Source organism: Anabrus simplex, chromosome 2 (genome assembly GCF_040414725.1).
Source record: "Anabrus simplex isolate iqAnaSimp1 chromosome 2, ASM4041472v1, whole genome shotgun sequence".
Classification (NCBI taxonomy): Eukaryota; Metazoa; Arthropoda; class Insecta; order Orthoptera; family Tettigoniidae; genus Anabrus; species Anabrus simplex.
In genome coordinates, this window is record NC_090266.1 from 956,686,711 (window position 1) to 956,713,756 (window position 27,046).

At 37.9% G+C, this 27,046-nt stretch overlaps 1 protein-coding gene across 1 annotated transcript in view; it reads right to left on the minus strand.

The window, feature by feature from the left end:
• LOC136864575 (lethal(3)malignant brain tumor-like protein 3) overlaps positions 1 to 27,046 on the minus strand; it is a 399,309-nt gene that overhangs the window by 75,867 nt on the left and 296,396 nt on the right. Inside the window, exon 14 of the mRNA XM_067141757.2 lies at positions 10,473 to 10,625. Coding sequence (XP_066997858.2) covers positions 10,473 to 10,625 — 153 coding nt within the window. The remainder of the gene's footprint in view (positions 1 to 10,472; positions 10,626 to 27,046) is intronic.

Sequence of the window (27,046 nt, forward strand, 5' to 3'; positions counted from 1 at the left end):
GTACTGGGGAGAGGGGCCGCAAAGATCTTATTGTCAAGATGCACACAGGGCCAACACTACGCATTATGGTCTGGGGAGCTATTGGCTTTAATGTGAAATCACAATTAGTGATTGTTGAGGGCACTATGACTGCTCGACAGTACGTTGATAGGGTACACAATCCAGTGGTTGTCCCTATGATGGCGAACATTGCTAATGGGATGTTTCAGCAGGACAATGCCCAGATTCACACTGCACGCATCTCCAGAGAAGCTCTCCACGACATCACAACCTTAGAATGGCCCGCCAGATCCCCAGACCTCAGTCCTATTGAGCATGTGTGGGACATGATGGGTCGACAACTGTCCAACCGTCCTCAGCCACCCACAACTCTGGAACAACTGACCTGTGCAGTGCAGCAAGCATGGGCCACAATTCCTCAGGAAGCGTTCCAGGGCCTTATTGACTCCATGCCTCAACAAATTCATCAATCTATTGCAGCTCGTGGTGGGCATATCCTGTATTGATTTTTGTCCAAACTTGCGGTCAGAGGGACCTGAAAGTGTAATCATCGAATCACAACCGAACACTCGTCCTGCATGTTCAATTGCAGCAATGTAGCACCACTCCTTCTGAGTGTTGCAATTTCCATTTTCTTCAGTGTATATTGTGCTTTGTGGAAAGGAGTGTACAGGAAAGTGGAGAATAACGTGTGCAGAATGATGATTCAATAAACATATGAGCGAGGACCTAACTTATAAAATAACGACATGAGGACTTCTTAAGGGGGACCTGAACCAATTCCAGGAGGACGAATGAAGACTACTAAAGCTTAGTACCCTGTAAACTAGTAACAATCTCACCTATCTTCTATTTTTTTAGCTGGTTATGGTTGTAACAGTAGTATCTCTGGTAGATTTTTTTCCATTTCATTTCTCCTACTGTTTGGCATAGTAATTTATTATACGGACTTACACGATTTCAGTATTACATTTCCATCATCACTGTGACAGATTAAAAATCACAAACAGTAATAATCTCAGATACACTTGTTTAATGCCAGTAAAATAAAAGAGTATGTGTGATTGAAGATTTTGAAGTTGATGTGTAGGAAAATTATAGTCTTCAATTATGCAATGACTTACAAGGTATCTCAGACTTATGAGATATGGTCTGGGACAGGCAGAGGGGATAATAATAATAATAATAATAATAATAATAATAATAATAATAATAATAATAATAATAATAATGGATTTGTAAAGAAATTACATAATAATTAAAAGAGACTAAATATATTTTTAATGGAGTGCTATTAGATTTGTGGATGTGCCCACGTATACGGTATTTGTCATTCTGATAGAATACCCAGGGTAGGCTGTTGCGTCTTTTGTTTTATTAGGCAAATAGAGGATATTAGGATATTATGGGGCACAAGATATTAGATTTGCACTCATGCTATAATATAAGAGGGAGAAGAAGAATACTTTCTTGCCCATATCTTCAAAGTTAGTACAGTCCCATTATTTTGTTTGATTTACAGAGTCTGAGTCTCATGTCCTTGCCTTATCTCATTCGTGATTTCAATTTGTGCTAGTTGAGAAAATCCCATTTTTATGATTGAGTTCAAATTCCAACTGGCAGAAGAATTTAGATTTTTCTAGAAGTGACATTTCAGTACTTTCAGTCACAGTTAATTGAATCATAAAATTATGGAAGATTACGTTTTCTTCGAATGAACATCTTATGATGGGATGTTAGCTTATGACACCATCAACTGAACTCTTTCCCGCGGATTGCGTAGTAAAGCGTACTGGAGTCGCACATTGTCTCCCGCAGGTTGCGTAGGAAAGCGTACTCTACTTTCAAACCGACTTCCTCTACCATCTGTCTGCTAAACATAACTTTTTGGAACCAGTGAATTCCCTACACTTCCTAGATACAACTGGCATGCACAGAATACTAAAATAAAGTGTTCTTTTATACGTTTTCTTAGATAGAACAGACAGCTGACACAATGTACACACATTGCAGCAACACGGCTGCTTATAACCAGTTGAGTGCGGAGGATATTTGTTACAAATTAGATCAATATGCAGACAAATGCAATGGTAGTGAGTTTGAAGTTGTAGGTATGATGATAAAAATGGTATGGGAAGCAGTTGGGACAGGATATGAATCTGAGAGAAATCGAAATACAGCACAAGACAGGAAATGTTTATTCAGGTACCGTCTCCTTTTAAAATATTAGGCCTACTTGTAAAAAACATAATTATCAGTTTTAATTCTTCAGTTAATTCTGTTTTGGATTATGAGCCTCGACTTAAAAATATTCCAACTAATGTCAATTTATCTTCCAATCCCATTCAGTCAAAAATTGTTTATAGTTTGAATGTCCGAGAGGAAGTACGATTTGCTATCTAAATATCTTCATCCGACTGATCCCGAAAATGAAATAAATTGGGAGATTCAGGGTGAATTCCTGTGTCCTCTGCATTACCAAGAAAATAAGAGCCCCATCAGGTCCAGCAATTCAGACTAACTTCAAGAACAAGCAATTTAACATTTTGCACCATATTGGATGATTCTTGATGTATCATTCTGAACGGGGGGGGGGGGGGGGGGTCATGCGTGTAATTAGGTGATCTCATTATATAATTTTAGAGTAACTATAGTGTATTTTCCATTGTTACAAAATTTGAAAGTGATATCTTAAGTGGTTTTTACAGAATAAATTATTTAGTAAAGGTACTCCACAACTATACCTGACAAGCAAATTATTACTCTAGGTTTCGCCCGACAATGAGTCAAAGATATTCCGTGGGAAAGGTTAAAGTCATCTCATTGATAATAATACTGAGATTAGATTTGTAAATAATACTGTACATATAAATGATGCATATCTTATTGTTATAACCAGGGCTTTTATCTGGGGGGAATGCGGGGGTACGTGTACCCCTTAAACATTTGAAGACTTGTTTTTTTTGTATATTTCTACCTAGTCCAGCAAATGTAACTTCCAACTTGAAAGTTCATCGATCAGCTGGCGTCAACTCGTTGTTCACAACAGCTGGAGAAGATTTACAGTAATCTTCAATTTAAATCGACCTATCGAATCAGTTTCTCTTGGTTGATAACTTGACACTAAGTAGCAGAATCGAAACATTAGGTCGTATTATTATCTGCTCGACTAAAGCTTTGTAATTGCTGCCTTATTAGAAGAAATTATACTCTCTCAGGCATAAATAAGTATTTCAGTGCCGCATGTTGGCTGTACAGTTAATGTAAGTACTTATGAGCGCTGGCTTTTTTCTGATGTTATACCAGTGCCTTTCAATTTTCTTGAGTATGTGATTTGTTGTGTGGTTTGCATTGAAAAGCTGCGTGTCTTTCGGGATTAGATTTTGAATTTTCTAACAGCGTGTGTAGCTTTAATGAAGTCAAAGTATTAGACTGTATTGTTGGTAATCTGATCTCCCGAGCAGAAACAATGTGACGGTACATACTCTAACAATCGTGAAAAAGGAAATTTTGTTCTTATAAGCACGTAATCTAGTGTTTGGTGGCGAGTTAGGTTGTTATTTTGTGGGTGTGGTTAGTTTTGAAGGATGAAGAAAATAACAATTTTATATCCACCCAGCCATCGAAAAAGGTGAAAGTTAATGATTTGAATGTAAACAATGATGGGGAACCGCCAACAGTGTCGTGTGGTGATCCAAAAGAAGATGGCAACAAAGAGCTTTCAGCCGCGTGTAGTAGTGGGACGGAAGACATTCCCAAATGCTGGGATTTGGAGAAAAAACTGGAATTTTGCAGTAAGTACGAATAGTTGGTGGTAAAAAATACGAAACTTGGCTTCAAAATTTGTAAAGAAGTTGGTGACTTGCGAAGTGAAAGCACATCATGAGGGATGAACATTTCACAGCAATGGGTTTCAGTTTCTATTTGTGCAACTGGTGGAACTGAAAATAAATGTCAGCAAATGCTTTCTCTCTGCAAGGAAATAGTTAAACTTCTCTGTTCAGCTCATCCGGCTGCAGTTAAAATACTAAAAACAACAAAACTGAAAACTTTGGAAACTGTATGCACTAAGGCTTTCAAAAAAGAAAAGGAAATAACACCCAACGTATTTCAAACAGCATATAAAGTAGTTAAGAAAAATAAAGCCTTCCACTATTTCGAAACTGAAATTGGCCTCCAAAAGTTGAATGGTGTTAATATGGGCCGCATTCTTCATTTAACAAACGCATGCATAAATATTGTTTCTCATATCGCAACAGAAATGAGAAATAAGGTAGCAAACAGGATGGTGCATGGGAATAGTAAAATTGCTCTCTTTATAGATAAAAGTACCACACTCAGTCCCCTGTCATCACTGATAGTGTACCTGAGGACAACACTTCCAGATATGGATCAGCCAACCAACAATTTCTTTGGAATTATCGAATTGCGAGATGTCACTGCTGAAGGTATATTTAGTGCATTGATGACTTATTTGGGAGAACTGGGGTTCAATGATGAGTTTGTGAAACAGAATCTTGTTGCATTCTCAACTGATGGGGCTGCAGTAATGGTGGGACAGAAGAAGGGTGTAATTACTTTAATAAAGTAACAATTTGTTCTGGCATTGTGCCAATCACCGGCTAGAGCTTTCTGTAGGTGGTGATGTGAGTCAAGATTTCCACTCACATGTAAACCATTTCAAATCTTTCCTTGATAAACTGTATACAGTTTACCACCAGTCACATAAAAATGCTAGGGAATTGAAAGCTCTTGCAGAGGAACTTGAAACCATACTCCTAAAAACTGGAAGGGTTCTAGATACAAGATGGGTTGCTTCTAGCTGTAGAGCAGTCTCAGCTGTGTGAAAATGTTTTGAAGTTTTAGGTGGCACATTTGAAAAGTGCCAAAATGATCCTGAAAGAGACAAAACTGAGCAAGCCAGGTATGGAGGACTCCTTAAACGCATTACCAATGTCGGCTTTATATTAGACCTTGCATTGATGTGTGATGCTCTTCAGAATTTGGCAGAACTTAGTGTTGACTTGCAAGCTCATGACATTACAATTTATTTGGCCCATAAGAAGATATGCCACCAATTTAAGGTGTTTTCTGAAAAAAAAAAAAAAAAAAAAAAAAAGACAAAACATGGCCCATAGTATAGTGAAGCCTTGGAAGCTGAAGCACTGTTAATGTTTAAAGGTGCAAATCTTGGAAAAAGGAGCAAGAAATAAAGGGAATCATACTGATGCTGTGAAGTTCTACGAGTGCCTGGGCAGACATATGGAGAACCGCCTGTTAACATCAGAAGACATTGAAATCCCAGAACTGGCTAGAGTTTTGGACACTACCACTTTGCCGGGAAATCCTGATGTAACTTATGGAGAAGCAGAAATAAGAAACTTGTGTTAACCTTTTAAGCTCCATGAAAGACAAATCTTAAAGAGGTTTCCATGAATATCTTGCTGAGAAGAAATGCCCAATGTCTCCTGCCCCTTCTTAACACTATGAGCAGCATCCCAATTTCGACAAGTGAATGTGAAAGAGGCTTCTCACAAATGAACTTGATCATGCCTCCAACAAGAGCATCATTGCATCTGAATACAGTAGCAAATCTTATGTTCATCAAGTTGGTTGGCCCTCCACTAAGAATTTTCAAACCTGTGGATTACGTGAATTCATGGTTCCTGAAAGGAAGATATCTGGCGACTGAAACGAAAAGCAGGGAGAGGAAGCATGTAGATGGCAGTGATCAGCCTCTTTTACCAGTGTGGAATTTACTGTAAGCAGGTCAGCAAAATGAGACTCTACCACAGTACTTATTTTATTTCTTCACTTAATTTTTAAATGTAAAATGATTAGAAATACTGAGTGCAATTACTGCCTTAATATGGTGACCACAAATAAAATAGCGTAATCTATTTTTCTATAAACATGTCAGCCCAAAAAGTGATAACCGGACTATGCATAATTGTTACAATTCTTGTTTTTATTGATAATGCACTATGCATAATTGCCGAAAATTGTAAGTTCGTGATGTTTTGTTGACTACAACTGAGAGTACCCCTTAAAATTTTTTAAGGGAAAAAAAAAAGCACTGGTTATAACATCGTATTATTTGTAGATTGGTTCATATTGTAGTGTGTATTTCTACAAGGGATTAGTATTGTAGTGCAAGGTCTGATCAGCATTATTGTCATTTTGAATAAGGACTACCCATGTTTGATTGTTAATCATCGTCGTCTAGGAATTTCTACTAGAAATGGAGAATGATAAGACTTTTATGTTTAATAAATGTGTAGGCGAGATTGTCACTCAGTGATTTTTGATGAGAAGATATAACATTGTCAAACGCAGGAAATATAACACTGTCAAAATAAGTGGAAGCACCGTAGGAAATAGAGCAGGTTTAATACTTCTCAGTGACAGGACAGTTTTAAATGTTGTCAAGACGTAAGAAAATTTATCATGGTCATAGATTGAACTTTTTCAGAGAGAAAGATTTAATAGCATATACTTAACAGAGGACTAGTTTAATTCCTTGAAAGTGTAATCTCAAACTATAGTTGTCAGGTAGAGTTACTCAGTACGTCTATGAATTTATAGCTGAGGATTTCAACAAAGGACATAGAATCAGATACAATTTGAATTTTATTTGAAGAGATTAGTAGTCAATAACCCCAGACTACAAAGCCAAAAATAACGGCCGAGAGGATTCGTTGTGCTGACCACACGACACCCCGTAATCTGCAGGCCTTTGAGCTGACCAGCAGTCGCTTGGTAAGCCATGGCCATTCAGGGCTGTTGTGCCATGGGGTTTGGTTTGGTTTAGTAGTCAATAACCCACAAGATAATTTAACGCATTAGTCATAAATAGGAATTTATTAACACTTTTTTTTTTTTTTTTTGTGATCAAAGCTTTGACTAAGTCAATTCTGATATTTAGGTTACAGAATCAATGGAACATGTTATATGACTCAAGAATTATTATGAAACAAACACAAAACTTTGCACATATTTTTTACACTACGAGTATCGCACATGATGTAATGAAGTAATGAAAATTAAAATGGCGTGTAAATTAGGGATGATAAATATCATAATGTTTAATTCTTGTTAATCATTTTTGTGGCCAGGTTGCCAAAATCTAGCTTAGTTTAATTTCTTGTAAATAAAATTTAGGTTCCATTTTTATGGCGTTTCCTTTCATTAGATTCCTGCCCTTGAAATGCCTTAACATGTCACTGATATTTTGCTTCTGTAGTGAGTTGACTAGCTTGGTTCTCATATCCTATTCAACCATAGAGAACATGTGAATCTCTCATGGCTCCCGACTTTCCAGCTAGGGCACTTTATAATAGGATATGGGGGCATGTAATAGGTGTAAAATGTGTAAATTGGTTTTACCCTCAAGAGTGACTGTGTGTAAAATGTGTAAATTGGTTTTACCCTCAAGAATGACTGTGTGTAATATTTTTTTTTTTTTTTTTTTTTTTTGCTACTTGCTTTACGTCGCACCGACACAGATAGGTCTTGTGGCGACGATGGGACAGGACGGGGCTAGGAGTGGGAAGGAAGCGTCCGTGGCCTTAATTAAGGTACAGCCCCAGCATTTGCCTGGTGTGAAAATGGGAAACCACGGAAAACCATCTTCAGGGCTGCCGACAGTGGGGTTCGAACCTACTGTCTCCCGAATACTGGATACTGGCCACACTTAAGCGACTGCAGCTATCGAGCTCGGTGTGTAATATTTAAAAGGATGAACAAAAACAAAGAACTTATTTGTTTGTTTTCTGTATGTAAGTGAAAGGTGTTAATGATTTTAGGGTTGTTTGTTTTCGGCATTTTCATTTTGTGTAGATCATTTATTCTATAGAGGTATGTTCATTTTGATACATAACTTGCGAGGCAGGGTGTGCCAAATGTAAGTGGCCTTTTCCTGTAGTTTTGTAACATCTGCTAATTTGTGGGTTCAGCAGAAAAGATTATTCTAGAAGCTCCTTGTAATTGACCAAAATAACAATGTTCCTTATTGGTCAGTATTAGCATTTTTCATTAGTGAATGTGACAATCTGGAGTGTTGTTATTGGCTACTTGTGACTGCACGACTTCCTGTTTCGGGCTTCTCGTGAGAGCAAAGTCTTCTGTCTGGGTGTTTGAATTCGGAACACTTCAGCGGGCGGATGCATTTTGTGTCCGTCCTTGGGTCACCGGTCTCTCACGGTAAGCGCTATGTTATTCCCTTTTAATTAATTTATATTCATTCTTGTGTTTTGGCCTTTTTTCATTTAACGTAACTTTCCATAGTAATGTAAAATTTTATTTTGTGTGTCGGAGTTTTCCTCTAGATTTCCACACTCACCAATCACAAATAATTGAATGACTGTACCTCGACGGACAGTCATATCAGTGTCTTAGTTTTCGGAGGCAATTCTCTTTTCAGACTTAGCATTCTGTAATTTAATGCAAATGTAACTTTCTCTCTTGAATAGCGATATTGTATGTTATATTAAAATTTTGATTTCATATGAGATTGCCTGACGTCATTCAGTGTCGATTCTGTGTTGGAGTTAATTTCTTATTGTCCGAAGAGCTTGATTAGATTAAGGGTTTTGGTTTAGTAGTTTATTTAAATATTTTTGATGTAAGTGCTCTAAACTGTCACCTACTATTGTCGTATGTCTGCTTTGCTTTGATTTTGTAAACATTTTCATTTTGTTAACAATTAATAGTTTGAGGGTGATTATCGAGAACCTTTTCTTCCTCATAACTTCATACTTTCCCACGGACGTCAATACGGCTCCTTCCACCTCCCACGTCCTTCCGTAGTTGTCGTTTGTTAGACCTGTAAGTTATGTTTATTAGTCAACCATTGCATTTCAAAGCCTAGATGTGAAACTGCCACTACATTGTTTATTTTTCCAATGCATTATTATTTTTTTTATTATTATTATTATTAATATTATTTTGTGTACGTGCGTACAAACTGCCATCACAGGACATATTAATGGCTTTCCAAGTGTGAGGCTCAATATTTAATGGTTTTCCCGTGCAGAGCATTCGATTGGTTGTTTAACTTGGTTTACTGAAATGTTCTGATATACAGCATAATATATTTGCAATTTTTGTGAGGATTGATAATAAATCAGAAATTGATACTCATTGATTTAGGAGACAATGGGGAATCTTCTCAAACTTCATTCATTCTCAAGGTACTGATTTTTTGAAGTGAGGACAATAGCCTTTATGGTCACTGCTATGAGTATCAAAAACTTCAGGGCACTTTATAATAGGATACAGGGACAATATACATATATGTTTGTTAATGGTTTAACATCACACTGAGGTAGGATTGGAGATATCAACTGGTCACAATGATAATTTTGCAAAAATATTATCTACTTGCGAAAGAAAATTTAATAAATCTTTGAATATCATTACACAGGAGAGTGTATGAAGGAGAGTATAGCAACTCTGCTCTGATATTATTGTCTTAGTCTGTGTCACCAGGTGCTGCTATTTTTGCTTGGTGCATAAACTCACTCTCTATCAAATAAAAATCAGTATCAAATTCAGTGTACTTTTAGAGTAAATTTTACTGTTTAAAACAATGTTCAGAATGACTTTATCCAATAGTGAAAAGTTTTATAAAATAAATTTGGTAAGATTTTTAAATAATGAAGATGAAAATTTGAAATCTTCTTAAACTTGTTAAAATTGTGTCATGATAACACAGATCACTGAAATTTGTTTAAATTTTAAAGAAACGGCTTATCTGTAGAATATTGAAAAACAGGCAACTTCTTTGTTTTCATCTGGAAAGCTTAATCAGAAAATACCTTTTAAGGATATACTATATCACTGCTGAATGTAGGAAAAAATGGCTAAATTAAGGAGCAATTTAATTTTTTTTTGTTGCTAGTTGCTTTACGTCGCACCGACACAGATAGGTCTTATGGCGACGATGGGACAGGAAAGGGCTAGGAGTGGGAAAGAAGCGGCCGTGGCCTTAATTAAGGTACAGCCCCAGCATTTGCCTGGATTGAAAATGGGAAACCATGGAAAACCATTTTCAGGGCTGCCGACAGTGGGGTTCGAACCTACTATCTCCCGAATACTGGATACTGGCCGCACTTAAACGGAGCAATTTAATTGGAGTTTGCCAAAGTCATTCATTTCCTTACAACTAGCTTGATGTTGCACGAATACAGATAGGTCTTATGGCGCTGAATGGATAGGAAATGGCTATCAGTGGGAAAGAAGCAAACATGGTCTTGACTGATTAAGGTCAGAAAATGGGAAACCAAGGAAAACCATATTCAGGGCTGCTGAAAATGGGGTTCGAATCCACTATCTCTCGAATGCATGCTGAGAGCTACATGACCCCTACAAGCTTCACCAACAATCATATTTCAATACTTTGGTATCAGCCGAGATTTAATTACCTAGTTCAGCACTTGCTATAACCTGGTGAAGGAGAACATATTACTCACCTACTTCCTGAACTTTTTCTCTTCACTCCAACAGATGTTTTCACTTCATCCCCCAATGCCCAATCTGGATCTTCCTGTACATATTTTCCTTCACTGGTTTCTATTCGACGCTGCTTACAGACGCGTGGAGAAGAATTTTTACCTTCGGGTTTACTGCAACCAACAGTACACATAATTATAAGTTGCATATAACACATAATAACTGGGTTATACTGTATGACTTGGACCTGCCCATAGGAAGAACTACTGTAAGAAACAATTACTCTCTATGTGAATGCTGCACTCACATCTAAAGTATTATACTTACTGAGCAAATGTTTTAAGGTCTATATTTTTGACAGTTCCTGTATTTTCAGACTGACTGGTATGAAGGTTAGAGGGTTAGTCATTTTAGTTAATTTTCAAAACGGCAACTCTCATTCAACATAATATGTCACAATGCGACTCTGGTGAATGGGACACTCACGAGTAGGTTACAGTGCTACACATTTTGTATTGTATATTGTTATCTATGCTTTGTAGAGATTAGTGAAGATTTCTTTATGCTAATCCAATATTATTCCAATGGTATTTGTGTTACATCCCACTAACTACTTTTACAGTTTTTGGAGATGCTGAAGTGCCAGAATTTTTTCCCCACAAGAGTTCTTTTATGTGCCGGTAAATCTACTGACATAAGTATGACGTATTCAAGCAACTTTATGCAAACAAATAATGTGAAATTTAATATACCTATCATCATATGATATACGGTTGTTTGAGAATTTAGGCAAGTTGTTTTTTTTTTTTTTTTGCTAGGGGCTTTACGTCGCACCGACACAGATAGGTCTTATGGCGACGATGGGATAGGAAAGGCCTAGGAGTTGGAAGGAAGCGGCCGTGGCCTTAATTATGGTACAGCCCCAGCATTTGCCTGGTGTGAAAATGGGAAGCCACGGAAAACCATTTTCAGGGCTGCCGATAGTGGGATTCGAACCTACTATCTCCCGGATGCAAGCTCACAGCCGCGCGCCTCTATGCGCACGGCCAACTCGCCCGGTGGGCAAGTTGTTATGGCATCTGCTGAACAGATACCGATGTAGTAAGCTGAAGGAGAAGGGGATATAGTTTTGATGAACAAAAGTGACTGCAATGAAACAAACCAGGCTTACCTAAATGAATATACTACAGACACGGAAATGTCAGTATATGTTGAGAAAGAAGATACTTTTTTTTTGCAGATTGATTTGTATTAGGAAAAGATCACACATATTTATTTTTAATGAGGCCTTCAGCTCCCTCTGCCTGGCTCCTTGGGTGAATGTTCAGCATAATGGTCTTCGGTATAGAGGGCCCCAGGTTCAAGATTTTAACCTTAAATGGTTAATTCCCTTGGCCTAAGGACTGAGTGTTTATGCTGTCCTCAACATCCCTGCAACTCACAAACAACATTAACATCCACTACAATGACACACAATTTCCCATATATGGCAGATATCACCCACCCTCAGCAGAAGGTCTGTCTTACAAAGGCTGCAACAGGCTAGCAATAGCCACCCAAAATTACTGTAGCTCCCTCAAGGAAAAAAGTCTGAACTTGAGGAAATATTTGGTGTCACATTTACCTGGAGTGAAAATTCGTCAACGGCTGCTGGCTGCAACTCTCAATGCTTGCTGAAAGGCTATGATAATTCAGCTGAAAAATGTTGTCACATTCCTCTGGAATCTGACTTCTGTGGCATACAATGAAGGTCTTCGAACACATACTTAACTACTGGACTTGTAAGATCACTAACATGACCAAAAAAAGCTGGATTTGTGAAAAACTGGAGCAAAGACAACGCAATCCATGCTGCATGGATCCTAGTTGAGAAGATTGTGGGAAGAACAAACTACTCCATTCTCACTTTAATGGACCACAAGACGGCCTTTGATCACATGCCATGACCTGATTTGACCAGCACTTTGACAATACAGTGTCTCAGAATATTCTGTCAGTTTGGTGCAACTGCTTTATACAATGCCAAGAAGCTAAGTCCAATTCAGCTTCCTTCTAATTATTCTGTTCACAACCACCTTCGCCTGGGTCTCCCTCTAGCCCTCCTCCCTTTCTGGGTCTCTAACATCTGGTTCCCTCTTCCATCCTCTTCAACATATGAGGCATCTAGTTCAAAAAGTTGACATCTGACATTTTTAATTTTAAAAAATTTGCCAATTTCTTATTCCTCTTGCAGAAACACATCGAATGAATGGCATAAGGTGTTCCAGAACACAATATTTGTGATTAAAAGTCAATATTAATGTTTGACATTATTTCCAAAACTAGATGTCTGCTACGTTAAGTTATATCCATAATCCAATATCTGTATTTCTTTCCAACAACTTCTATAAAAGAAGTTCAACAACCAAAATGTGCTCCAAAACTCTACATCTATGCTGTATTATTTTTAGGCAGTGTCTTCCTGTTCACTTCTGATATTGTAGTACTTAACAATGTTTGTGCTAATTTAATTTATTCTAAGAGTTCCCGCCAAGCTTGTTCTAATCTGACAATGCACTGCTTTTATGCAGCTCTCTAGTTCAGTTGCCTGTTGACATCTGATTAATTCGGTGCTTTCTCCTGAATACATTTTTAATATAGTGATTATGTTCGAAAGTATAGCCTCCTATACCTCGTCATGGGAGGAAACATTCCCATGATGTCTGCTTCTGTAGCATAACGGTTAGTGTTATTAAAGGTCGTCCTTGGGGGCCCGGGTTTGATTCCTGGTACTGCCAGAAATTTAAGAATGGCAGGAGGACTGGTATGTGGTTGTAATGGTACATGTTCCTCATCTCCATTGGGGTGTGCCTGAAAAGAATTGCACCACCTCGGGATGAAGACACGGGTTTCCTTTACTTTAAACACATGATCACAAAAACTGAACTAAGAACAAGCGGGAAAAAAAAAAGGAAAGGCGAGCATCTTATTAGTACTTCGTTTAGCAATAATTCGAACATAATCACTATATTAAAAATGTATTCTTGAAGGAGAATCTGGAGAAATATTATCTTTTTGGATACACTACTTCACAACCTCCATAGGAATCAATATGCAAGAAGGGAGCATTTCAGTGCCACACGCTAATAGCCAGGGACATCAAACATTTTCACAACATATTCTATAGCATGCCAAAGAAGCTTATCCAGGACACATTTATAATCAAGCATACAGCGGCAGCACTTCCAAGGAAAACTATGAGTAATGGCAATAATACAAATATATCGATAAAGTACTTTGTAAAGAGGGCAACAAACCAACCTGGTAATGAACCTGTTGCACCAGTCTGCAGGGAGATTTTTCTAGCAATCCTGCAAATTTTGAAAGCCAGGATAGGTCTGGTTTGTAAGTGTCACTTTGAGATGGGTCTTTCACATATAAATTAATGAGGAGGAGATAGTTGTAGCAAGCACAGTGAAAAAAGACTAGCAATGAAAATGTTCATAAAGAAATTAAATGTTGTTAGTGAATTACACTATTGTAGAGAACAAGTGAAACGTCATCAGTATTTGTCAAGTGAGCTGAACAGTAAGTTGTGGAGAAGTTACAGCTAGTCAGTATCGACCGAAGAAGTTAAGGCAGCTTAGACATTATTTCTGTCAGAGACATAAAATCGGGTTTGGCAATCCAGCCACTGATGCTTGATCTAAATGTTTGTTGTTGAAAGCTAAGCTGAAGAACTGCAAGATTCCTCAAGAAAAGAATAATATAATAACAGAGTTAAGGCACAGTCTAGCTTAAGCCAGTGAGGAGGACGGGCGTGTCGTGTGGCGTGCGCCTGCTGAGTGGAGTGGATTAAGAGTGAGGAAGCGGTAAGGTCAAGCGGTCGGCAAGGAGATAGATACGATGAATTGGGTAGACGTAGAGGTTATGAGGAAAGTAGTAAGAGAAGTAATACAGGAGGTATGTCCGTTTGAACAATTAAAGAAAATGCTTCAAGAACAAGGCCAGGAGCAAAAAAAGACGAGACAGTGGATCCAGGATTATATGAAGAATACGAAGGCGATGATAGAAGGCAGCGAGAAAGAACTGGTGTCACTAAGAGAGAAAATAAAAAATATGGATGAAGAGATGGTAAACCTGAAGAAAGAAATCGAATTCTGCAGACAGGAGCGCAAGAAGAAATCCATATTTATTTATGGGGTGGAGGAAGACAAGGCAGAATCTAAAGTGGACATTATTTACAAAGTGGTAGATGTTATACGAAAAAAAAATGAAAATAAATTTCAGTGAGGTAGATATAGACAATGTGGAGAGAGTTGGCAAGGTGGGAGGGCACAGGCCCATAAAAGTGTCGCTGCTATCTTCATTGATGGCAGACATAGTGATAAGGAACGCTGGTAATCTACAGTGTGAGAACATTAGAATTAAGAGAGATTTCGGAAGAGAAGAGAGTAGAAATTTTAAAATTCTTAAGAAACATCTTGTGAAAGCAAAAATTCAGGGATTGAAAGCGTATATTAGTGGTCAGATACTCGTGGTGAGCGACAGGAATTGGACCCGAAAGTGGACAATATCGAAACTGAAATTAATGGATGAGAGTTTGAGGCAAGAAGAAACTAGCAGGGCTGACAGTTCGAGGCAAGAAGAAACTACCAGGGCTGATGTACATACTGTAAATGAAGGAACACTGAGTAGATGGGGTTCCTGGGAAGAGATCATGAAAAGAGCTGAAGAAAAAGTAAATGCAAGAAGGATGGAAGTAGTCAGGAATTTAATGGACGAATTAGTGTCGGAAGTCTGCGCGAGGGAAGAAAAAGAACCACAGGGGAAGACAAGCGGACAGAATCGGAGCGAGAATAATGGTTTGAGGGAGGAAGCAGAAGTAAGAAGTGCCGGGATCAAAGGGAGAAGCTTGAGTTTGAAGGACCTATGGGACAAAAAAGGAAAAATGGAAGGAATAATTACGAGAAGTAAAAAGTCAAGTAACAGTAGTAAGTAACATAGTTTGCCTATGATGGAGGACAGAAGCGTAGTTATGGTGGTGTTTGTATGTGTGTATTTACTCAAGTAATGGTGCCTGTATGTGTAGTATAATTGTAACTGAAGTGATGGTGTCTTTAGGTAGAAGATGGATAGACCAAGTGTATGGTATTTATTCAAGTGATGGCATGACGGAGATCGTATTGGTGAGTGATTTATTAGTTAATGATAAGAGGTATATATGTAAGGATATGTGGTATGGAATTGAAGAGAATGATTGTGGAGTGCGATGGATGGATGATAAGAGAGGTAGTGAAGCTTAGAGGGTATTTATTCAAGTGAAGAATGATAAGAGGTAGATATGTATTGATGTTTAGAAGTTGGATCAGAGTTTAGATGGATGGATGATACGAGAGGTAGCGAAGTTTAGATGGTACTTACTCAAGTAATGATGTCTATATGTGTAGTGTAATTGTTACGAGTTTGGAGATATAAAGGAGGTTGGATGGTATCTACTGGAATTGAAGTGTTAAATATGAAAGGTGATGATAATAGATATATGATGGATGAATGATAAGAGAGGTAGCGAGGTGATAAGGTGTTTTTAAGTGTACTGTAATTGTATGGCACTTATTCATATAATGGTGTCTTGAGATATAAGATGGATGGATTGTTGAGTTCGAAGGGCATTGTAATGGTTAAAGTAAAGAAGTGATGGTATCTGCATGTGTATGGTATGATGGATGAGTGATAAGAGAGGTAGCGAGGTGATAAGGTGTTTTTAAGTGTACTGTAATTGTATGGTACTTATTCAAGTAATGAGACTTGAGATATAAGATGGATAGATTGTTGAATTCGATGGATGGATGAGAAGAGGGGTAGCGAAGTCTAGATGGTATTTATTCAAGTAAAGATGTCTTAATGTGTATTATAATTGTAAAGTGAATGAGGACTGGAATTGAAGTGTTAAGTATGACGATGATGGATGAATGTTAAGAGAGGTAGCGAAGTTTAAATGGTATTGGTAAGTGATTTATTAGTTAATGGTAAATCGGCAAGCAAAGTTGGTTTTAGATGATTATTTAATTAGATTAAGCATGGTTGAATAAGATGAACAGGAATAGATAGGTAGTGCAGTGATAAAGTTGCAACATGAGTAGAATACGTATTAGCAGAATGTGAGTGCAACGGAAGTATGGAATCAGCAACCACGAGGGAGTCAAGTAGAGGAAATGTAGTAGGAATGGAATGTGCTAAGGTTAGCGTGTATGGGGTCTGTGACATTCATAATACCGCTGAAGCATGGAATCAGCAACCCTGAGAGAGACAAGTAGAGGAAATGTAGGAGGAATGGAATGTGCAAAGGTTTGTGTGTATGTTCAGCAGGGGCATGGTGGCGAATGGATGATAAGAAAGATAGCGAAGTTTAGTGGGTATTTATTCTAGTAAAGGTGTCTTTATGATAAGAGGTAGATATGTAATGATATGTGGCATGGAAATGAAGTGAATGATTGTTGAGTTCGATGGATGGATATTAAAAGAGATAGCGAAGTTTAGAGGGTATTTTTTCAAGTGAAGGTGTATTTATGGATATTAGGAAAGATAGCGAAGTTTAGAGGGTATTTATTCAAGTGAAGGTGTATTTATGTGTATTGAGACAGTATTGGTTTTGATTTATTAGTTAATGATAAGAGGTACTAGGATAGAATTAGTATAGATTTAATGTTGTAATTAGTTATAGGCTTAATTCAGATGTAGGGGGTGCCCTAGCATGTGAGCTGGTCATCTGTCCATGTTAGAGGCAGCTTAGGATAGATTAGTATAGATTTAGAACTAGTATAGATTTAATGTTGTAATTAGTTATAGGCTTAATTTAGACGTAGGGGGTGCCCTAGCATGTGAGCTGGTCATCCGTCCATGTTAGAGGCAGCTTAAGATAGATTAGTATAGATTTAATGTTGTAATTAGTTATAGGCTTAATTTAGAGATAGGGGGTGCCCTAGCATGTGAGCCGGTCATCCGTCCATGTTAGAGGCAGCTTAACAGATTTAGCTAGGGGTGGAACCTTGCATGGTTGTCCGGTATTCCGCCTGTGTAGGGTCCACCAAGTTAGTAGTATGTAATTTGGCTTAGGCTGGACATTGTTATTTTTCTTTATAACGGATCAAATGGGTATTATTACTGTAGATCTAAAGAAAAATAATAAATCTAAATCTAAACAGAGTTAAGAGCAAGTAAATCAACATTTCATGATGGTCTAAGTAATCAAAAACATAAAAGCTAAGCTGAAGAACTGCAAGATTCCTCAAGAAAAGAATAATATAATAACAGAGTTAAAAGCATTTAAACCAAAATTTTATGATGATCTACGTAATCAAGGAAATAAAAAACTAATACAAGTTTTGACTGTCAAAAAAATTTACACCTAACACAATTACCAAACCAAGCCACAAATTTTTCCAGACAACTGTAAATGTACAATTTTCAAAACCTATGTAGGAATACTGTGCAAGCATCAAACTAAACAAAACACTTTTACAGTGTCTCTCTTATAAACCCAGACTGTCCAGTGGCATTTCTACTCTCCGAGACCTAAGCAGCTGTAAGGGAGGCGCGTGCATAGCAATCTGCCTGCTTCCTACAAGTCAGTGCTTGTTCCCTACCCACTCCTTTGTTACATGGCCTGCCTGCTTCCTCCAGCAAGTTAGTGTTCATTACACATCAGACATTAGAGGCGAGTCTCATAAATAATTTTTCTTCTTTTTAATTTCATTTCTGTATGTTTATTCATTTCTAATTCTGGCTATCATTTCCATATTTACTTCTTTGCCTGAGGTCCTAAGTGAAGACACCATATCATGACAAGAAGATCACAACCATAAATTTTGTTATTATAAGTAATTTAATGTTATAATTATTCCTGCAACATTGTCTTTGCCTGTTATACACATGTTTTAGTTATCACATAATCCGTTTAATTTTATCTGGCTGACGATGACCATTAGGTGGCTGAAACTAGTCCCAAGACTGATGTAATAGCACTTACTTGATTTATTGTATCTTGTCAATTTATTTCTTATAAATGGACTTCAGTACGGAACAAAAATGAAATTTATAGCTTATAATGTCTTGTGTTGCAAGCTGAATGATGATACTGCCGTGCAATTAATGGGAAATACGCCAAGGGTGCGAGTAATACTGACGTGCCCATTCCTTAACACTGGCATAAACTATGCTGGCCCAATTCTCATAAAAACTGGTGTGAGATTGAACAAATCTAGACTGAAGGCATATATTGGAACATTCATTTGCCTAGCTACCAAGGCTGTCCACATAGAGGTGATACATGTTCTCCCCACAACTGCTCTTTGTCGAGATAGCTTTTGTAGAAGTCAGCCTCTGAACATTTACGGCAAGAATGGCAACAACTTCATCAGAATAGCTAAGGAAATCAAGGCCTTTCTACAAGACAATGCTTTAAAAAAATGTTTTTAAAAACCTCTTAACTGCAACAGACATGGGATTAACATGGCATTTTATCCCTCCTGCAGTGCCACACTTTGGTGGAATCTGGGAAGCAGCTGTCAAAAGTATGAAATATCACCTCAGAAACGTGATAGGTTCTCACTCCTTCACCTATGATTTTTTTTTTTTTTTTTTTTTTTTGCTAGGGGCTTTACGTCGCACCGACACAGATAGGTCTTATGGCGACGATGGGATAGGAAAGGCCTAGGAGTTGGAAGGAAGCGGCCATGGCCTTAATTAAGGAACAGCCCCAGCATTTGCCTGGTGTGAAAATGGAAAACCACAGAAAACCATTTTCAGGGCTGCCGATAGTGGGATTTGAACCTACTATCTCCCGGATGCAAGCTCACAGCCGCGCGCCTCTACGCGCACGGCCAACTCGCCCGGTCTTCACCTATGAAGAATTGACTATTGTTACAACACAAATTTAAGCTTGCCCAACCTGGCATTCTCTCACCAAGTTAAATAATGATCCTTTTGACTCTTCTTACCTCACTCTGTCCACTTCCTTATAGGAGAGCCAATTACTACACTCCATGATCACGATTATACTTCTCCCACCACCACCTCATCCAGATGGCAATATATCCAGCAGCTAACTCAGAATTTCTGGAGGAGATGGTCAAATTAATACCTTAATAACCTACAGCAAAGGAATAGATAGATAGATAGATAGATAGATAGATAGATAGATGTCTTTATTTTCCTCCAGATCTAAAGCATTGAAACCTTATTGATCTATTAAGGGAGAAAAATAATAATGCCCAACCTAGGCAGCTTAAGCTGACATACACATATAATAATTCTCGTAAAATAAACATAACTAACACCAAAACAAGGGAAAAAAGCAATATTAATGTAAATAATAATAATCAAAAGGCAATGAGGCAGAATGGTCTGTTGGCCCCAGTATAAGGCAGTATGGCAATAAGAAACTAAACTGGTAACATATTACTGTGTAGCGTACAATGGTGTGTCGGATTGCATCTGCACTTTAAACAAAGAGTATATCACTTCCGGCCGGGTTCGCACTCAACGCATTCTTTCTTGAACACTGACATCTCTGTTTTCTACTTAAGTTGCAAACCTGGCTTCGTATTACCTCCACTGTAGTGCCAGTGTGCAATTTTTCACCTTACATTTTGTTACTGTTGACCACTATTTAAACTCTATTATCTCACTATATTTATTATCTTTAGAATCCAGACAACTCACCACATTAAATGAAACCATATTCACTCACAGTTAACTTGGACCCTCTGCTCATATACCATCGATCTCCACATATTAGCTTTATCCTTAACACCTATCCAATTTACAATCACTCTCTTCCTCATTCACTACACACTTTACTGCCTACTAATTTGACTATTTAATCACTCTTGTCATAGTTACAAATAACACACACACTCCACTATTCTCATGTGTACTGCAATTTACTTTCTACTGCAGATTGCCTTTTTTTGCTTCTTGTCACTATGTCTGATGCCTACTGATGATGTGGAAAAGATGGGTAAAAAATGGGGTGATAGGCCGATAAAACTGAAGTTGTTTTCCACCCTGATGGCGAAAGTAGTGATAAGAGGCGCAGACAATATACGTAACACAAAAATTTGGATTAAAAGAGACATGGGAAGAGAAGGGGTAAAGAATATAAACACTCTGAAGAAACATTTGGTCAGGGCTAAAATACAAGGGTTAAGAGCCTACATTAAGGGTCAACAATTAGTAGTAACCAATGGACTATGGACCAGAGTGTGGACAGCGAAGAAATTACGGGAAATTGAAGAAAATAGGAAGGACGAAGGGGTAGTGGGGAAGAGAGTGGAAGAAAGGCAAGTCAGAGACAGTAAAGTGGGTGAAGACGGACCTGGAGACAAAGAAAGAACCAAAGAAAATAAGGCACTGGATCCTAGCTTGCAGCAAAAAGAAATTAACTTGACAGAGGAAGACGTGAATGCTATTTCCAAATCGATCGAAGAAGGAGCCAAGGAGGTAGCAAATGAGATGAGGAGGGAGATAAGGAAGGAGACCAGGGAATTAATTAAGGAGCTGAGGACGGAGGCCTGTGTGAGAGAAGAAAGGAAGATACAGGGAGTGATTGTGGGGGCAGAAACACAAGATGTGACAAGAGCACACAAACAAAGTGAAAATACAGCTGGGAGGCAGGAAGAAGAAGCAAGAGGTGACCTGGCGAAAGGGAGAAGTTTGAGCGTAAGAGAGATATGGGGTAAGAAGAACAAATTGGACGAAGGCATGGCAAAGGAATAAATGGGCAACAAAACATCCCAATCTTCAACCTTGAGACCTAGTCGTACTGAAAGAAGATAACGTACCTTTTACGCAGTGGAAGATGGCAGTAATCAAGAATGTGCACCCTGGCAGTGACGGATTAATTTGTGTAGTGACTGTGTAAATGAGTAAAGGTGAATGTAAAAAGCCTATTCACAATTTCTGTCCCTTACCAACTGTGAAATAGAAAAGGCAGATGCCTTTTGGTGGGCAGTATGTTAGATAATGTATTTATTCATTGCAGGTTGGTAGTGTTGTGTAGTATCACCATGGACTGGTGTAGTACTACGGACTACAGTGGTTGCAGGAGGACCATTTATATGTTACAAGATGGCGACAATGTCTTATGTATTTGAACTCTGACAGTGAAGAATCACATTGCCTACAACATGTCTACATCATGATCATACACTAAAGGCCAAGTCTAATCGCTGCAACCATCCTCCTATCAATCCTGCTGTTTTCTTCACTTCCTTGTAGTCTTTACATCCCATCAAGTTTCTCACATCCTCGAAGTATGTCTTCCTTGGTCTTCCTTTTCCTTTCTTTCCTAGTATTTTTCCTTCAAAGACGTTCCTTCCATATCCTTTATCAGCCTCCATTGCTTATTGACTTCCTTTAGAACATCTTGATTTGTCTTTGAGTCCAGCATGTCCTTGTCATTTTCCTCCAAATCCACATTTCACTTGCTTCCAATGAATCTCTTCCCTTTTTTCCAATAGACCAACTCTCACAACCATAAACTAGTATACTCCAGACAAAGGATTTTACAAAAGCCTTTCTTGTTTCTAAACTTATGTGGGTATTTGTTAAAAGATTTTATTTTGAAAGGCCTGCTTAGCAAAAGCTATTTCTTCTTTTAATTTCCTTGGTGCATCTATTGTGTTCACAGTTATAATGATTCCTAAGTAACAGAAATGTTGCACTTGTTTAACTTTGGAATTTCTTATTCTTTGTTCACAACTAAAACTTTGATTTTCTTACTATGGATATCAAGTATCACATATATCACACAGAACATTCAACATTCTATTTAATTCATTCTCAAGAGTCTGTTATTATGGAAATGTCATCAGAAAATCTAATAGTGGATTTTTTCCCATTTACTGTACCTTTATTCCCTTAGTCCTATCCTTTAACACATATATTGCTTGTTCAATAAAACAAGTTGAAAAGGTATGGTGAGAGTAGACAACCCTGCCTCACCCATTTCCTAATTCTTGCCATTCTTGTACACTGCGAGCCACAGTGTTAAGCACTGGAAATACTTAAGTTGTATATGAAATTGTACGCATATGAAGATGCTGGATTTAGAATGTTAAACTAGTAGTATTTCTTGTAATATTTTCTTTCCATGGAATTGCTTGTTGCACTCTTGTTTTTGTTGTTGGGCAGTTATGTTTTAACTTTACTTTATTATCACTTGTAATGTTAAGCTAGTAGTAAGCTCAACCTATAGTACTGTAAGCCATAGTGTGAGGCACCGGAAATTCTTGTGTGTGAATTTGTGTATGATGATGCTGGATTTAGAATGTTGAACTAGTAGTATTTCTTGTAATATTTTCTTTCCATGGAATTAATTGTTGTTGTCTTGTTGGGTAATTATGTTTTAAACTTTATCATCACACTACTGTAAGTGACCATTGCCACTGGAATATTTCCCAATTGTGGTGTGTTTGTTAATAATAATAATAATAATAATAATAATAATAATAATAATAATAATAATAATAATAATAATAATAATCCATTCACCACATTTTACAATGGTTTTCGTAAATTTTTCAGATAAACCTATCTTTTGAGTCAATTCCTACTTTCTTCACACATTTAAACAATAGTTCCCAGTTTATCAAGTCAAAGGCTTTTTCCAAGTCAAGAATGCTACAGACACCTTCCTGTTCATTTTTAACCTTCTTTCCAGTATCATACTTAATGAAAGGATTGCTTCTCTCGTTCCTTTGCCTTTTCTAAAACCAAACTGATTATCTACCTACGGCTCTATCTTAAACTTTATCCTGCTCTTTATTATATTTAGGAGTACTTTTGAGGCATGGGATATGACTGAGATCGTTCTACAATTACTACATTCCATAGCATTTCCTCTTTTGGAGACAGTGATTGTTCTGATTTTACTAAAGTCATCTGGGATCTCTCCTGTTTCATAACACAATGTGATTACATTAAAAACAAAATCCTTCAAGTCTGTACCAAAATTTTTCAAAAGCTCTGTAGTTATATTATCAGTACCTGCTACCTTTCTCATTTCTAAGCTTGACAGACCTTTCTTAAATTCCTGCCTGGTTATTGGAGGATCCATTTTACCACTGTGTTTATCTGTAATCTCTTCCAGTACTTCATTATCATGAATGTCTCTGATTTCTCTATCAATGTACAGTTCTCCTATATATTCTCTCCAACATTCACATACATCTTCATCATCCACCAGTAAGTTTCCATTCTTGTCCTTCAGCAGGATGAATTTTATTTTAGGTTTGTATTGCAGGGATTTAATTTTATCATATGCTTGATCCTGTCTTCCATTTCTCAGATCATTTTCAATTTCTTCTGCTACATTTTTGCCCACTTTTCTTTCTCCTCTCTGCATTTACTTGTGATCTGATTTTTTACTCTTTCATAGTCTTCTAATTTATTTTCTTTCCCCAGTTTATTCCTCTCTTTTATAAGATTCCTTTTTCTTCTATTTGCTTTACGTTGCACTGACACAGATAAGTCTGATGGCGATGATGGGATAGGAAAGGCCTAGGAGTGGGAAGTGGCCGTGGCCTTAATTAAGGTACAGCCCCAGCATTTGCCTGGTGTGAAAATGGGAAACCATCTTTAGGGCTGCTGACAATGGGTTCGAACCCACTATTCCTGGATGCAAGCTCACAACTGCCCGCCCCTAACCGCACGGCCAGCTCGGCCGGTTCCATAAGATTTAATATCTCATCTGACATCCAGTGTTTTCTTGGCTCCAGTTTCCTCCTACCTAAAACCTCATTTGCAGCCTCTACTATTCTATCCCTTCCCTTGATCCATCCTCTAAATTCTTCTCGATGTCTTGCTGTCACTTCATTGGTTTTCTCTCTGAAGAGTTGCTTTGTTTCCTCATTCTTCACACCATCCAAGTGCCATTTTTTCCTTTTGGTTCATGTATTCTCCTTAGTTGGATATTGCATTTATCTAGGTCAAGATTATGGTAATGAAATGAAATGGCGTATGGCTTTTAGTGCCGGGAGTGTCCGAGGACATGATCGGCTCGCCAGGTGCAGGTCTTTTGATTTGACTCCCTTGGGCGACCTGCACGTCGTGATGAGGATAAAATGGTGATGAAGACAACACATACACTCAGCCCCCATACTAGACCAATGATGGTTAAAATTCCCGACCCTGCCAAGAATTGAACCCGGAACCCCTGTGACCAAAGGCCAGCATGCTAACTATTTAGCCATGGAGCCGGACAAGATTACGGTAAGATAAGGATAACTGTCACTAGATTGAACTTGATTCCAGTTGTTTAACTACATTGTAAGTGATCTGGAATCTTCTGATGTTATCTGGTGCTTTCCATGTATATATTCTTCTATAATGCACTTCAAAGAGTGTATTTTTAATTACCATTTCATGCTGTTTGCAGAATTCTAGGAGTCTCTCAACCCTCTGGTTTATTTCTCCTAAACCAAATTTTGTGTCTACAAAGAATTTTATTGTAGAGTATGTACTGTAACCGTTCATGACATCGTCATATGGATATAGAGACATTCTGAATAGAGAATATGCCGTTTTCCGCACAGTTCTATGTTAAATAGCCGCCAAACGAGGATATTCTTGACGGTTCCGGGACTCAAGCTCTGAGCGAGAGAGCTGGATCAAGAAAGATGTCACGAAACAGCCTCAAAGAAGTCGTCTCAACATATGAGACGATATCACCCCATGTATTCCCCTAAATGTCTAGTGGTACCAATGCATAGCTTTCAACTGTTTCGAGGGTATCAACATTAATAACTCGGAAATACTTGATGGATAATTTCGAGTTACGACTTCGATGAATGAGGAGATTTCATGCGGATTTATCATGCAGAGAACCATTTTACATAATAAGAATAATAGGAAGTACACAGATAGTTGATGGCATGAAGAGAGTGAAACCAGATGCCCGACTCTGACAGGAAAGGGAAACTTAAAAATCTCCGGAGTCAGGCTCCACCTACTGAGAATTGATACTGACGCTTTGATGATTGCAGACAAACCCGCGAAGGACTCGGAACGAAAATTGATCAGTGGAAAGAAGGATGTACAGGCTTTAATTTGATATCAAATTCAACATTTAAATATACCGTCCAACAGACTGTTGTTTGACAAGGGGGCATGGTCTGACTCCCCCTCCAAAAAATAAGGCCTCTCACTATAAAGGCGAGTGGCAAGAAGCCAGTATACACAGTATATCCAGTGCATTCGGTCTAATCAGTAGACCCATTCTCTAGTGAACAGTTAGTTTCATTATTCAGTGTTTCACATTGTGAAGATTCTTATTGAACGGTATTGTGTAGTGGTAAATGACAACACATACTAAGTGACAGTGCGCTGAGTACCAAATATTTGTAACGTCTTTAATTCAGTTCGCTATGACCCGTATGTGATTTAAAAAAAATTACTTCGATTATGTGTCAGAGCGGCACGTTGTAAAAAGAAAAGGAGGTGGTCGATTGAAGTGAATTATTACGTGTGCAGTTATGAAATTGATCTGAGTGAATGTGGTGGATTATGCCAAATTATGCGAATTATATAAATGAGGTTAAATGAAAGAAGTAATTAAATACAAGGATAGTCCAGTAGCAGTGTTACAGTAAGGCTTGAACCTACAATAACAGTGAGCGGCTTATTAGCTATCATTTTAGTAGATCGGGCGGCACTCTCCGTATTTTCTCAAACGCAGTGAGTTGTATATTGTATCAATGATTAGTGAAATGGAGTGGGTCGACTAATGAACAGTAAAAAAATATTAATACCTAACAATCATATCTTGTGATGATGACTGGCAAGTATGTGATGCTCCGAGATTAAATTATTTGTGGAGAACTGGAGTATGCAAATGAAAGTATCGATATCGGGCTATAGGACAAATACCGATATAGGGCTAGGATACTTGAGTTTATAAATATCCTTAGTCATAACAGAGTTATAATGCATGACACAATTAGTGCATTTATGACAAATTAGTTCTTCCTCATTTGCATATTTGACCTCCGAGAGCTTCGGGTTTGAAGAGTCCTCATTTGCATATTTGACCTCCGAGAGCTTCGGGTTTGAAGAGGGCCTGTGAGCAGTCCGCTGTACAGTCACTCCAACGCAGCAGAGATATTCCAGAGCTTCCGACGCCAGGCGAGGATCCAACCAACATGCAGGCGAATCGACAGAAATTGATTCTGGGAGCCACTGCAAGTGAAGGCTTGCTGATGGCAGCTTAACTACATGGCTGTACTCCCTGAGGAAAGCTGATTGCAGATATCTGAGTGTTGAGTACATTGTAACTTATTATCATGACAGTTAAAGTCGCATTCATATAAAAAAGTAACTTGCATGTAAATAAGTTGAATATTATTTGACCATGACGGCGTTCAGAGGGATTATAGTTGTTTTTTTGTAAGATTTTCTGTGAGATTTTCTTCATGGTGTTGAACCACTAATGTCACTCATGGGAGAATATTGCATAATAGTTATAAGACCCTAGCATAATTTATAGGTGACGTGACGTAATGTAAAGGGATAAATTTTCGTAGTATGATCCAATTGTCTTGAAGTTACAATCAAA